This window comes from Dermacentor albipictus, chromosome 7 (genome assembly GCF_038994185.2).
Source record: "Dermacentor albipictus isolate Rhodes 1998 colony chromosome 7, USDA_Dalb.pri_finalv2, whole genome shotgun sequence".
NCBI classification, from domain to species: Eukaryota; Metazoa; Arthropoda; class Arachnida; order Ixodida; family Ixodidae; genus Dermacentor; species Dermacentor albipictus.
Window position 1 is genome coordinate 126076798 of NC_091827.1, and position 14764 is coordinate 126091561.

General features: G+C 48.6%; 1 protein-coding gene across 1 annotated transcript in view; it reads left to right on the forward strand.

Moving 5' to 3' along the window:
• LOC135907117 (cytochrome P450 2B5-like) overlaps positions 1–13170 on the forward strand; it is a 236301-nt gene extending 223131 nt beyond the window's left edge. The window contains exon 9 of the mRNA XM_070522102.1: positions 12995–13170. Within this exon, the coding sequence (XP_070378203.1) occupies positions 12995–13170 (176 nt within the window). The remainder of the gene's footprint in view (positions 1–12994) is intronic.
• The last annotated feature ends 1594 nt before the right edge of the window (positions 13171–14764 follow it).

Sequence of the window (14764 nt, forward strand, 5' to 3'; positions counted from 1 at the left end):
AGCGTCAATGTCGTACCACATACTCCCATTGGGTCCCCTATAACTGGGGACAATTCATCCGCAGAATATGGGGACAAAAGTAGACAGCAACAAGATGGCGGGCTCAAATGAATCTTTTCGCATTTGGCAATGGAACTTCAGGGGCTTTCTAAAGAAGAAAGCGCCTCTGCAGCAGTACATTCGCAGCAATTCCGAAAAACCACATGTAATCCTTATTCAAGAAACCCTATCTGGTGAAGTCAATTTGTAGGGATATCAATCGATTCTTGGTCAAACTGGGAGGAGAGGTGTATGCACCCTTGTAAGTCGTAAGCTCACATATATCACTCAAGACCTGGGGATGGCCACCTGTAAGGCAGAGCATGTGATGATAGAAATCATACCAGGCCGATTGAGACGCCAGAGCGTTTTCATTCTTAACGTGTATAGTAGCCCCAATGACCTTCGCCAGCGTTTCAAAGCGCTTCTAAGGAAGGCAGTCAACCTCGCCGGGACTAATCCTTTGGTGATAGCCGGGGACTTCAATGCCCCGCACTACGCGTGGGGCTACATATGCAACACGGTCAAGGGAAAGGAGTAATGACAGAATGCTACAGACTTGGACCTTACGCTCGTCACTGATAAGCCTTTTCCGACCAGAATGGGAACATCTTCGTGCAGGGACTCGACTCCGGATTTAACGTTCGTCAAGAATTTGTCAAAGGCGCAATGGACTAACACTGTTGTTGATCTTGGCAGCGATCATTATATCCTCGCTACACACTTTCCAACTACACCTAAGAGGCCGAAGGAGTTCTTCTTCACGGATTGGGACAAGTTCCGCAAGATAAGGAATGAGCGCCAACCTCAAACCACCAGACTGAGCCTTGAACAGTGGATGGACCAGATTCCGGAAGATATCAAGAGTAACACTCACAAAATATGCACGGACCTTCCCGTGGAAAAGATGGATAGTCGCCTTGCCCATCTACTTGAGGCTAAGCAGTCACTCCTCAATCGATGGAAGGGCCAACGGCTAAATCGCAGACTACGCAAAAAGATTGCTGAACTCAATAGAACCACAGAGGAGTACTGCCACACCTTCTCAAAGCAACAGTGGGACGAGGTGTGCAACGCCATTGATGGTCAAATGCGGAATGGTCGAAACTGGAATCTTTTAAAGCATCTTCTGGACGACGCCAATACAAGGTCCAACCAGCAGCATGTGATGGCAAAGCTTCTGCATACAGCCACACGAACCAAGACCACGGAGGAAGTCCTGCAGAGCCTGGCGGAGAAGTACCTCCCTGTTGGTTCCCGGCAAGGGACATCGGTCGCCTACGCAGACTACCTTGGGCCACCCATCTCCGAGCTGGATGCAGACATCAGCACGGAAGGGGTTAGGATGGCGCTGCATGAGCTTAATAGCAAGTCTGCTCCTGGTCCCGACGGCATCACAAATAGGACCCTCCGTAACCTGGACGATCACTCGATAGAATACCTGACAGAAGTCATCAACGAGACATGGAAGGAAGGCAAGGTCCCGGAAGCATGGAAGCGGGCACTTACAGTACTGATCCCTAAACCTGGCAAATCATCAAGCCTGGACAACTTACGACCAATATCGCTCACATCCTGCGTTGGCAAGCGTTGTTCTGCGTTGTCGCAGAACATGTCATACTCAACAGGCTCACGAGGTTCATCGAACACAAGGAACTCTACCCCCCCACGATGATTGGCTTCAGGGCAGGTATGTCCACACAGGACGCCATGAAGCTCATCAAGAGTCAGATAATCGACAATGACACGCGGGACATTCGGGCCATCCTTGGATTAGATTTGGAGAAGGCTTTCGATAACATAGCCCATCAATTTATACTGCAATCGATATCCGAGCTTGGTCTGGGTGTAAGATTCCACGATTACGTCAGGTCATTTTTGCACCGAAGAAGAGCGACTCTCCACGCAGGAGACATGATCGCGGAAGAGGTGGAGCTTGGAACAAAAGGCACTCCACAGGGCTCGGTGATCTCGCCCACTTTGTTTAACCTGACTATGATCGGCCTTTGCAGAACACTCTTACGAGTCGAGGGCATCCGGCATACCATCTATGCGGATGACATTACCATTTGGTGTGTTGGCGGAAGTGACGGACAGGTTGAGAGTGCGTTACAGGAGGCCATCGAGGTCACGGAGGGCTATCTTCGACCCACGGGATTAAACTGTTCGGCTAAGAAGTCAGAGCTTTTACTATACCGCCCCTTAAGAAGAGGTCGTAAGCCCATGGGCTGGAGACCACTGTCTGACAGCACCATTTGTCTTCGCACGGGCAAGGGAGACAAGATTGCTAGGGTCGACGCAATAAGAATACTCGGCATGGTAATCGAATCTACTGGCTCTAACGCGCAAACGATAATCAAGCTCACGACCAAGACGGACAACGCAGTACGTCTCATCCGAAAGGTGGCTAACCACCATCATGGCCTTAAAGAAGATAATCTGTTACGGTTCATTAACGCCTTTGTGCTTTGCCACTTTGCCTACGTGGCGGCTATGCACAGATGGCAAAGAGCAGAGAGGAACAAACTCAACACGTTGCTCAGGAAAATAACTAAGCGAGCCCTGGGTATACCGATCTTCACCAACACCAATCGCCTCCTCCAGCTCGGTGTGCATAACACTCTGGAGGAGATTGCAGAGGCTCAGGAAAGAGCGCAACTTGCCAGACTCTCCACGACCGCCGCCGGCAGGAGGATATTACAAGAGTTCGGCTACCCACCATCTGCAGAAGCACCAAGAAAATGCCAGTTAGCACGGGACATACGAGATTTGATCTCCGTATCGCCGATACCAAGAAATGTCCACCCTGAATATAACAAGGGTAGAAGGAAAGCAAGAGCTTCAACCATACTCAAACAGATCCAGACAGAGGGGCGTAGAGCCTGCTTTGTTGACGTGGCCGCATATCGGAAGGGGTGCTCCTTTTCTGCAGTAGTGGTGGATTCCAAACAGCGACTCACGAACTGCGCATCTGTACGAACCGGAGATCCGGCGATAGCCGAGCAGGTGGCCATTGCCTTGGCGATGCTTGATGACAGCAGCGACGTCATCTACAGTGACTCACGGTCAGCCATTAGGGCATTTCAGTGTGGAGTGATCTCAGAACAGGCTTTTGGGCTGCTTCGTAGGCAGGTCCGGATAAAATCAAGCATCACTTGCTTACTTGGTTCCCAGCCCACGTTGGGCACATGGCGGGTGTCCCAATGAACCTCAATGAGACGGCCCACGCTGCCGCGCGCGCACTGACTGACCGCGCTGGCGCTGTAACGGCCGAAGAGAGGGTTACGCATGGTAGGGACGCGCCTGCCACTTATAATGAACTTCTTAAACACTTCTATCTCTCGCGGCGACAATACCCTCCTCCTCACCCAAAGCTCACTAGGCCTCAGGCACTGACATTCAGACTGCTGCAGACAGAAACTTATCCCAACCTGTCCACGTTACATGCGATATATTCGGAGATTTACACTGATGACGCGTGCCCTGCTTGCGGGGATAAATCAACACTTTCGCACATGCTCTGGGGATGTATCTCTATAGCATGCCCTGACCTCAACTCAGCTAGGTGGGAGGCGGCCCTCCGTAACCCACTCCTGGCTGAGCAACGTTGGGCTGTCCAGCAGGCCCACGATGCGGCTGGCAGGCTAGGCCTGTCGGTCCCGACGTGGGAGCGGCCCGCGACGTGCTAATACGCGTTCTGCAGGACTGTAAAATAAAAGTTACTCAATCAATCAATCAATCAATCAATCAATCAATCAATCAATCAATCAATCAATCAATCAATCAATCAATCAATCAATCAATCACCACTGTCGTTTTCATTACCTCGCCGCCTCTAACCAGCAGTCTCGCACGCAGATCCGCCGGCACCCATAGCCACCACGGCGGCACCGCAACGCCTAGCTGCTTGAACGTTCGCGATTAGGCTTTTTGCCGTTAGGTGCCATGTTTTTCATTGACTGAATTCACCACTGTCAGCAATAGCACCAAATCCCCCTTTGTGGTCCTCGCGATTGACCTCGGATATCGAAAAGCACGGTGCATTTCCTCACGCCGGTTCCCGAAAGTCTGCTTTGCCTCAATACAGTACTATTACGCTGTGAAGCATGCACAAACGTATTGCGGTGAAGCATAACAAGCGTGAAAAGGTTCAATTGTCAAGGGACACAGTATGTATTGCTTAATTAGACACGCGTGCACCCGCCATCTCCTGCCACAGTACCAGCACCGATATGGCTAATAAGTTTAAGATTTGCGCTAATAAGCTAATAAGCTAATAAGATTTGAACCCTTAATGGCAATGGAAGACATGCATTCAATTTTTCGATCTGGCCGATTTTTCAGACTTCCTTGCGGCCCCTTGGGATACCGAAAAATTAGACTTTAACCGTACAATTTACCAAGATGATGCTTCAAACGACCTGTGGGGTGGACGCGTGGGGGAAGGAGGATCAGAAAACAAAGAACCTACGCATTGAGGAATGTATGGGAAAGAAAGGGGGCCATCGCTTCTTCGAAGGAGCTTGAGCTCTAAAAATAAAGTGTTGGGTGACGCTAAGATTCAGCTATCCATCATCTAAACCAAAATAAACTCTTTAAATCAGTGAAACGCAACACTGAGGCGTTGTGCGTGGGCCGAGAGTATGCCAGGACAGCTGAGGTTGACAAAGCAGCTGTTGCGAGTGAAGCTAACTTGTGACAAAGTTCGGTCGTCATACATAAGAGCCGGCTCCCAAAAGGCAGCTTCGCGTCAATACAGGACTGTTTCTACGTGAAGCATAGACGAAAGTATGACGCTGAATAGAAATAGCTTATATTCGAAAATATTTGGTTGTGTGTGCATCTCTGTTTTATTCGTATTTGAGAATGTTCGACTGAATTTGCAAAGGGTTTTAGCATTCTTCTTCGAAGATATTTTATTCGCTGCACATTTCACTAACCCGTCCCTTGTCTTTTTCTTTAAATAAAATAAACGCTACTCCTTACTATTCAAGCCGTATGAAGGCACTTTTTAATTTTTTTACCATGCAGCTAGAGAGTAACAGCATCGGGCGAAATAGGGTCAGCCCGTCTCGCCGTAAAACAGTTATGAGTGGATCAAGGAATTTTACAAAGGCTTTCAGGGAAAACCTGCAAAACTCAGGGAATTTGGAAATGTCAACTAGGTGGACACCCTGATAGTGGATATGCCTGATCCACGAGACATTGTGAGTAATCTGGACACCGAGAGAATAATAGTTAAAAACAAGAACAAACCGGTTATTGTTAAAATTATACGGCAAAAGAATAGCTCTGCTATACACGCGGATAACTGTCATGCACTTATATTTCTTAACGTTAAGCTTCACTTTAGAGCCAGAGTACCATGTGGAAATAGCGTTAGTGTCGGCCTTTAATGAAAATTCATCAGAAGAGCTAGTAATTGCGTGATACATGAAGAAAACATAAGAGAATAGCTTGATAGAAAATGTTAGTTTGATATGGAGGTTGTTTATATATATATTGTGACGTGGTACTGACGGTAAAGCAAGCGTCATCATCAGCATGGTTACGCCCACTGCAGGGCAATGGCCTCTCCCATACTTCTCCAACTAACGCGGTCATCTACTAATTGTGGCCATGTCACCCCTGCAACCTTCTTGATCTCATCCGCCCACATAACATTCTGCCGCCCCCTGCTACGCTTACCTTCCCTTGGAATCCAGTCAGTAACCCTTAATGACCATCGGTTATCTTCCCTCCTCACAACATGTCCTGCCCATGCCCATTTCTTTTTATTGATTTCAACTAAGATGTCATTAACTCGCGTTTGTTCCCTCAGTCAATCTGCTCTTTTCTTATCCCTTAACGTTTCACCCACCATTCTTCTTTCCATATCTCGTTGCGTCGTCCTCAATTTAGGTAAAACCCTTTTCATAAGCCTCCAGGTTGCTGCCCCGTAGGGGTGTACTGGTACGACACAGCTATTACACACTTTTCTCTTGAGGGATAATGGCTGCCTGCTGTTCATGATCTGAGAATGCCTGTCAAATGCACCCCAGCCCATTTTTATTATTCCAATTATTTCCGTCTCATGATCGGGATCTGCGGTCACTACCTGCCCTAAGTAGATGTAGAAAGCAGCAAAACTGTGACTAGCGAGACGCATATCATTGGACGCAACTGTGCCCACAAATACCGGCTAGACTCAAAGCACAACGATAGCGGCGAATAAAGTCGGTGATCATCGAAACTTTTATACACGAGTCATCGAAGTTTGCAGACAAATCGGTGCTGCCCGCGTGTCTTCTGAAAAATTCTACTAAATTCGCGTCACACATGCGACAGATTAGACAAGCTTCTGTAACAACAGCACCGTCGATAACACTCGAGAAACTTCTGATACATGTGGAAACCTCCCGCGCAGAGCGATAACATTTGTTAGGCGATGAAATGCGTTCACCTGTAAAAGATAAAAAAATTCACCCTTAAATGACCCCTTCTCATAAAACATCATCCCGATGCTACAAACATAACAGGAGAATGGAACACAAAATGAAGCGTACTAAACAAAAGTAACAGAACAACAAAGAAACAAAGTCCAATGTAGCACAGTCCAAGATAGTCCAGTTATGCAGTCCGAAAGTTCATTAGCGCTGGTATAATGGCTTAAGTCGCACAACTTGGTCTATTTCCGGTTGTGAAGAGTGCCTATGCGATAGCGACATACAATCCTGCAAGACCTCATAGTCAAGTGCACCAATGCGTCGGATGATCCTGTAGGGTTCAGAATAGCAGCGTAAAAGCTTCTCGCTAAGTCCTCATCGGCTTATTGCGGTCGAAACCCAAACATAGTTGCCGGGCTGGTACTCGACGTGGTGTCGTCGAAGGTTGTAGTGTGGGCTGTCGGTCTTGGGCTAGTTCTTAATCCGCAGGTGGGCGAAGTGTCAGGCTTCTTTGGCACGCTAGAAATACGTGGTGACATCTAGATTTTCTTCGTAGGTGACGTGTGGCAACGTGACATCATGAGCCGTCGTTGGGTTCCTGCCGTAAACCAGCTTGAATGGCGTGATCTGTGTTGTTTCTTGCACCGCCGTGTTGTAAGCGAAGGTTACGTACGGCCGCACGGCATCCCAGGTCTTGTGTTCAACGTCGACATTTATTGCTAGCATGTCGGCGAGGGTCTTGTTCAGGTCTTGTAAGAACATTCGTCTGCGGATTGTAGGCATTTGTCCTTCTGTGGCTTGTCTGGCTGTATTGCAGAATGGGTCAGGTGAGCTCTGCTGTAAAGGCCTTTCCTCTGTCGGGGATGAGCACTCCTGGGGCACCACGTCGCAGCAGGATATTCTCGGCAAAGAATTTTGCGACTTCGGCTGTGCTACTTTCCGGCAGAGCTTTAGCTTCAGCGAAGCGGTTGAGGTAGTCCGTTGCCCCGACGATCCAATTATTTGCGGATGTTGACGTCGAAAATAGTCCAAACACATCCATCGCGATCTGCTCAAATAGACGTCACGGAGGTTCGATCGGCTGTAGTAATCCCACTAGCTTTTTCGGTGGTGTCTTGCATCGCTGATCGTCTTAGCACGTCTTGACGTTATGAACAACATCGGTGGTCAGGCGCGGGCAGTAATACCTTTCCTGTGTCCTGGATAGTGTCTAGAAGAATCCGAGGTGCCCAGTGGTTGGAACGTCATGTAGGGCGTGCAGTAATTCTGGACGAAGTGTTGAGGGAACAACAAAACGGTAGTTGGTGCGCACTGGTGAGAAGGTTTGCACGAGTAACTTCTTTTGACGCGGAAACGAAGACAATCCTCAGTTATATGCCCTAGACACTACGTCGGGGTTCCCATCCAAATACTGGATGAGGCGTTTTACCTCCGCGTCTGGCTCGTTCCTGTTCAAAGAAGTCTTCCGCACTTATTATTCCAAGGAAGGCATCGTCACCATCGTCGTTTGGCCGCGGATGGTCAATGGGGACGCGGGATACGATGCCTGGACATCACGGGATTACAGTGATGTCATATTCTTGCAATCTGAGGCTCCACCGCACCAGGTAGCCTGAATGGCCTTTAAAATTCGCTAGCCAACACAACGCGTAATGGTCCCTGACAACTTTGAATTGCCTGCCTCATAGGCAATGGCGGAGTTTTGCTGTAGCCCAAATGATTGCGAGGTATTTATTTTCGGTCGTTGAATCATTGCCTTCCGCTTTTTACAGCGACAAGCTAGCATAAGATATCACCCGCCCAAGTCCGTCTTTCTTCTGATCTAGGATGACACCAAGGCCTAGGCTAATTGTATCAGTTTAGATTTTTGTATCGGTGCCCTCGTCATAGTGCGCAAATACCGGGGCCGACTGCATGCGTCGTTTCTTAAAATGCGTCGGCCTGCGGCGTTAACCCCCAGAACTTGAAACTAGATTTAGTTACATGTGTCAGCGACTCAGTGATGCGTGAAAAGTCATTGCCAAACCACGTGTAGTAGGCACACATGCCAAGGAATCTACGTACTGCCTTCTTGTCGACGGGCTGCTAGAACTTTGCGATGGCAGCTGTCATCTGCGGGCTGGGGGGATACTTCAGACTTGCTGATGATATGGCCCAAGAATAAAAGTTCATCGTAAGCAAAGCGGCACTTTTCTGGCTTAGAATGAGCCCTGATGACTTAGTGACCTCTAGTACTGTCGCAAGCGGCCTAAAGTGATCGTAAAAATTATCAACGAAGACGACGACGTCATCGAAGAACACAAGACAAGTCTTCCACTTCAACCCTGCTAGCACGGCGTCCATCACGCACTGGAACGTTGTAGGCGCCCAGCACAGACTGAATGATACGACCATGAACTCGTAGAGGCCACTTGGCGTAATGAAGGTGTTTTTTTCTCTATCCGTCTCGCCGACTTCTATTTGCCAGTAGCCAGTCTTGGGATACATCGACGAGAACTATTTTCTGTTGCTGAGCCGACCCAATGCGTCGGCTGTCCATGATCTTGTTCAGTTGACGATAATCTACGCAGAAACATAGGGTTCCACCCTTTTTCTTCACCAAGACCACAGAAGATGGCCACGGGCTTTTCGACGACTGCATGATGTCGTAGCGCAGCATTTCGCCGGCTTGTTCCCGTACAGCTTCAGGTTCTCGTTTTTAAAGTCGGTAAGGGCTATGGAAGAGTGGTCGAGTGCACTCTTGCGCCATTTATGCGATGCTTTGTATTTGGTGCTTGTCGAACCCTCGTTGACGTCAAAAAGCAGTCGTTTTATTGTCGGATACGACTTCCGAGCTGTTGCTGCTTACTCAAGTAGACACTTGGATTTATGTCAAAGTCTCGTTTGAAACTGTGGCCGTCGGGGTAGATGCAGCAGAATCCGAGAGGACAAAGGTATTGCTGGTTTCCACAAATTCCTGAAAGTATGCGATCGTCGTGCCCTTGCTGACGTGCTTGAGCTGTTGGTTCAAGTTGCTCAGCATCCCTTTCGCTTTTCCTTCATGCACTCGAGCGATCCCTCTTGCGATGCAGATTTCGCGATTGAGCGGTCGGCGTTGATCGCCCTCCATGACGCCTTCTACGTCTGCGGGTGTTTCGCTGCCGACAGAAACGACAATGGTGGAGCGAATAGGGAAGCTGACTTGAACTTACAGCGCATTAAAGGCGTGGTGACTATGAAGTCGCTCTGGTGGTATAGCTTGATCTTCAAATAGCGTTAACGACTTCGACTTCAGGTCGATATTTTCACCGCGTTGGATCAGGAAGGAGATGCCGAGAATGACGTCTCGTGAAAACTGTTGGAGGGTACCGAAAGTGGCAGGGTCAATCCGGTGAAGAACTGTAAGTCTTGCTGTGCAGATTGCAGTCGGCGTCATTAAGTGTATTCCAGCTGTCCGCATTAGAGGGTCTTCAAATGCCGTGTTTCCTAAACTGGACGGCGATGGCTCCACTCATGATGGAGTAGGCGGCTCATGTGTCCACTAAATCGGTGACTGTGTGGCCATCGAGAAGCACGTAGATGACGGTGGTTCTTTTGTCATAAATTACAATTTGGTCTTGGCGTCGGATCACGTCTGCCTCTTGTTGACCTGTGGCTGGAACGTCGCGTTGTCAGGTCTTCCTTCGTCGGCGTATTTTTGCCTCTAGGATTCGTCGGTATAGCGGTTTCTCGTTGATATGTCGTCGAGATAGCCTATCCGGCGTCATCGCCGATGGAAGAGGGAAGATCTTCGTCAGTTCGACGAGCAGCAACCGCATTTCCATCGGTTGCTGCTTTTATTTTTCCGGATATTGGCTGACGGACCGGCCCCAGGCTGGGTCACTGTGTAGTCGGCGCTGCGGCGACAGGTAGCGGTGTGGCAACGGCGAACGCGACGGTCGTTGAGGCCTTCTCTGAGTGGTGGCATTGTAGTCAGCGATGTCACATGGGCGCTCCCCAAGCTGTGGACGCGGTGCGTTGACGGCGAACCCTCTCAGTCTCATTTCACAGTATGGGCACCGGTGGTAGAAGTGGCCCACTTCTCCGCAGTGGTAGCCGAGCGGGCAATAGTCACGAACACGCCAGACGTGAGTTTTCTGTGGGTAGTGGTGCTCGACGACGGGTGGGTGAGCTAGAGGTGGCGGCGGACGGTGGACCGGTGTCGTTACGGCACCCTAGCCCAGCCGTGGAGGGATACTTTGACGGCGGCCAATGGCGGCGTAGTTCATCGCTTCATGCTGGGCACCTGACGATTCCGGTGCCCTTCGGGAAGTCCCATTGAGCGCTGGATTTCTTCTCGCGTGACGTCAGTGATCGAGGCAACCCGAGGCTGCGATCTCAGGAAACATTGTCCGGTGCTCCTCTCACTCGACTGATCTGATGGTCCCGCTTTGGTCTTCGGTGCCCAATGGTTGAACTTCAGCTTAGTTCGTTGGGAGCATGCGTCGGTTGAACTTCCTGTTTCTAATTTCTAGTGTTTTTCTCGATTGTTGTGGCCTCTGAAGCAAATTCATTTACTTTCTTCGGCGGGTTGCGTATTAATCCGGCGTAAAGCTCTTGCTAGACACTATTCATGAAGAAGCTAACTTTTTTTCTCTTCTGGTATGTCGGGGTCAGCGCGCCTGAACAGGCGAGTCATCTCCTCCGTGAATATTGGGATACTCTCGTTAGGAAGTTGCGCTCGGGCTTCCAGGAGAGCTTGGGCCTTTTCCTTGCACACGACCCTCGCAAAGGTCTGCAAGAAGCCATTGCAGAACAGGTCCCTTGTTGTCAGGTTCGACTCTCCGTTCTCAACCCACGTATTGGCGGCGTCTTCTGCGGTGAAGTATACATGCCGCAGCTTGTCGTCGAAGTTCCAAGTGTTGAACGTGGCAATTCTTTGGTAAGTCTCCAGCCAGCTTTCTGGGTCTTTACTCGATAATGCATGGAAGTTTGCTTGATGCCGAGCTATGACGCTTTCCAGTGATGGCCATGACCGCGACTATATGATGCCAATGCTGTGACAAAGATGGGAGGACGAGGAATGAAGGACGTCAGCGAAACGATGAAGGCGTTATGCCATCGATGGCATGACGACAATAAGGTGACGATTCTCAAGAGATAACGATCTATACAGACGTCGTCATGGTAACGATGGTGTGGCGGCAGATGAGTAATGACCATTTAACGACACTGGCATGACGACGACGGCCCGTCCGCAACGGTGGGGAGGACAATCAGGCGGGGAAGGCGGAATGAGAACGATGGATCGAAGAGAATGAGACCACAATGAAGATGCAAGAACGGATGCGAGACGACGGTGCAATGACAACTACTGAAGGACCGTGGCGGAATAGTCCGGACTGAATGACGCCAACAAGATTGCGATAGAATGATGAAGGAATAATGTTTTCGAAAGGACGAGAAAGGCGGTGTGACGACAATGTCATGGCGACAAATTGACGTTCGTGAAATGGTGACGATAGTACGACGACAGGTGACGACTGTGGCTTGACGACAACGGGATGAGATCTGTACGATGATATGACGAGTCCGATGACGAAGGTGGCGTGACTACGACGGAAAAACCCGGATGTTATCACAACCGCCCTGACAGACAGACGGACGGATGGATGGATGGTCGGAACCAGCTGAACTCAAAATGCAGAAAGTGGGCCAAGAGTGCTGTATAATTTCTACAGCGCAAACTTGCGCTACGATTCCCTGGCAACTGGCTGAATGTACTGTTCCTCTAAAGGAATGGTAAATGTATTTAAATATAACAAACCGAAAATTATGACGAATAAGAGGGACGCACCGTGTGATACGCGTAGCGAGCAGTCGGAGATGCATGCTTACTACTATTCGTTTCATACATAGACTGCAACCCTACGGACGCTAGCAACACTTGTTGCAGTAGTCGCGTTTACTCCGGGAAACAGCTTGTACCAGCAATTAGGTTGATTGTTCCAAGTAACTCACTGAAAAAAATATATACTTTAAAAATGAACGTGCAGTATTTTAAGTAAGATAATACGTCTTTAGATAATTTTTCATGTCAGTGTTCTCCTCTTCGGGTGTTTCATTCGCAGCCCGTCGCGGTGTTTTACGCGTGCGCTTACACTGGGCTCGCTCGAACATGTGCAAGATAGCTCCTATGGCTAGACCAGAATATCAGAGCTTCTACAAAACAACGTATATACTTTGGAGAAGCCTCAAAACATCTATTATGATGTGAAGTTCTGCGCTACCATCTACTTAACGTTGTCATTTTGAACAATCCAAAAGTTCACAGGTAAATGGAGGCTTGAAGTAATGAGCAGTGTTCGAACAAGCAATGTCGCTCGAGCCAAAGTTTCGACTTCGGTTCTTTGCCGAAGCGGAAAACAACGCCCCTGACGGAAACGAGACCCTTTATCGAAGCATTCATTAGAGCTACATTCGTTGTTGGACCACAGCACCTCACTCAAGTTGATAAAGTATTAGGAGTTCACTGCACGTATTAATAGTGTCAATCTTTACTTCGCTTCCAGGAAAGCGAATGTGCCCGGGCGAGTCCATGGCGAACGCTGAGGTGTTCCTATACATGACGTCACTGCTGCAGAGGTTCCGAATTCTGCACGAGGAAGGCCGCAGTCTGGACTTTCACAACACCAGTGTGCCTGCTAAAGAAATAGCAGAAATAAAAGTCCGCTTTCTGTCCCGCTGAATAGAAAGCCCCTTGTGTGCATATTGCGCAATGTTATACAGTCTTGCGACTGTACAAGTGTATAGATTACAAAGTATAGATTTCTTCAAAAAAACTTACCTGAACGTGTCTTCGTATAGCCGCTCTGTCGGTAGCAAGGCGCCGAAGCGCTGCCTGTCATCAAAATTAAGCGGCGTGTCAGAAACGACTGTGATTTTGGCGTATTAGCGCACGTATGGCCCGCTTCGCACGATTGGGTTTCGCATCAGCGGTTTTCGAGCAAACCTAAATGTCTTGACCCTAAATGAAGCTGCGAATATTATACAATGTTGCAATAATATATCTTTATGCTTTAGAGACACCTAGGGAGAGCGGACTATCACAATAAATTTATAGATTATAGTGTTTGTTAGCAAAAAGCAAGGGTGCTCTAACGTGAAGCTTTTCCAATCTGTTTCTAGTCTATTTCTGTCCGTTCTGCAGGATTGGTCATAAAATTTCGGACCCAGCCCTCTTCACCTGCTTTGCACGTGAGACTGCAAAAACTGCGAAGGTATCACACCAATAGGCACTGTAAGCACTGATTATGCATGATTAGGCCGAACAAAAGAACAAAGAAAAGTTATTTGAGATTACACACCTTAGTCGTTGTTAGTTATTGCTCGTGGTCAATTTTTTTTGTCATGCTGCAGCCACTTCACCTGTCTGTCGCGCGACGTCACAAAACCTCGAAAACATCACCACGTCAACTGTACGCCATAGCGTGAACTAATACGCTTAACTATAAAGAATTGTTTCTGGAGTTGCAGGAAACCGCTCTGTTTGGAAAGATAGATGATGGCCACCTGCCTATCGCTCTGGCACTTGCTTCTCGGTGCTGCCGGCGATAACAACGTTTTTCTTTACATAAATAAAATTACGCACTACTACTACGCTCTCGAGCCCTTTCAGCAAGTCTATTACATAGCTCTGCCAACTACACTTCATTGAGGGTTCTTTTAGGCGGCACTTTAAACTTGTGAGGCCACAGCTAAAAAAAAACTTTTTCAATTATAAGCCAAGATTTAGGTATTTTTTTCTGAATAAGTATGTACTATTAAATCTACCTAACTATTCCTGGTATACTTTGGTGGGTAATTTTGGTCACAGAATGTGTTACAACCACTAGTCGCTCCAGCAATAGTAGGCGACTAATCTTTTGCGGAATTTAGTAAACCTTTGGCATTTATGAAGCAATCGGGGACCTATGCGACGAACAAGGATAAAGTTAATGTGATAAATAACAAGGCCGCAGCGGTGGCGTAGAGGTAGAAAAACCGCCTCACGTGAAAGAGGTCCGTCGTTCGAATCCCGGTGCCGGCAGTTATCCACCGGATAAAAAAAATCCGCGTGCTGATATATTTGCATAAACAGGCCTGGAGTGTGGCCTGATCCCGGTGACCAGAACCGGTAACGCACTCCCTCACCAGAGCAGGATTGGCCACCCTGGTGCAGTACTTGGCCACAACCTCCTATATAAACACAACAATCAAACCCCGGCCCTCAGTCCCCCGCAGCTGCGAAGCAACTGACCACGGCGGCGGTCAGACCTGCGACGTAGCAGAGGGTGCTAAGA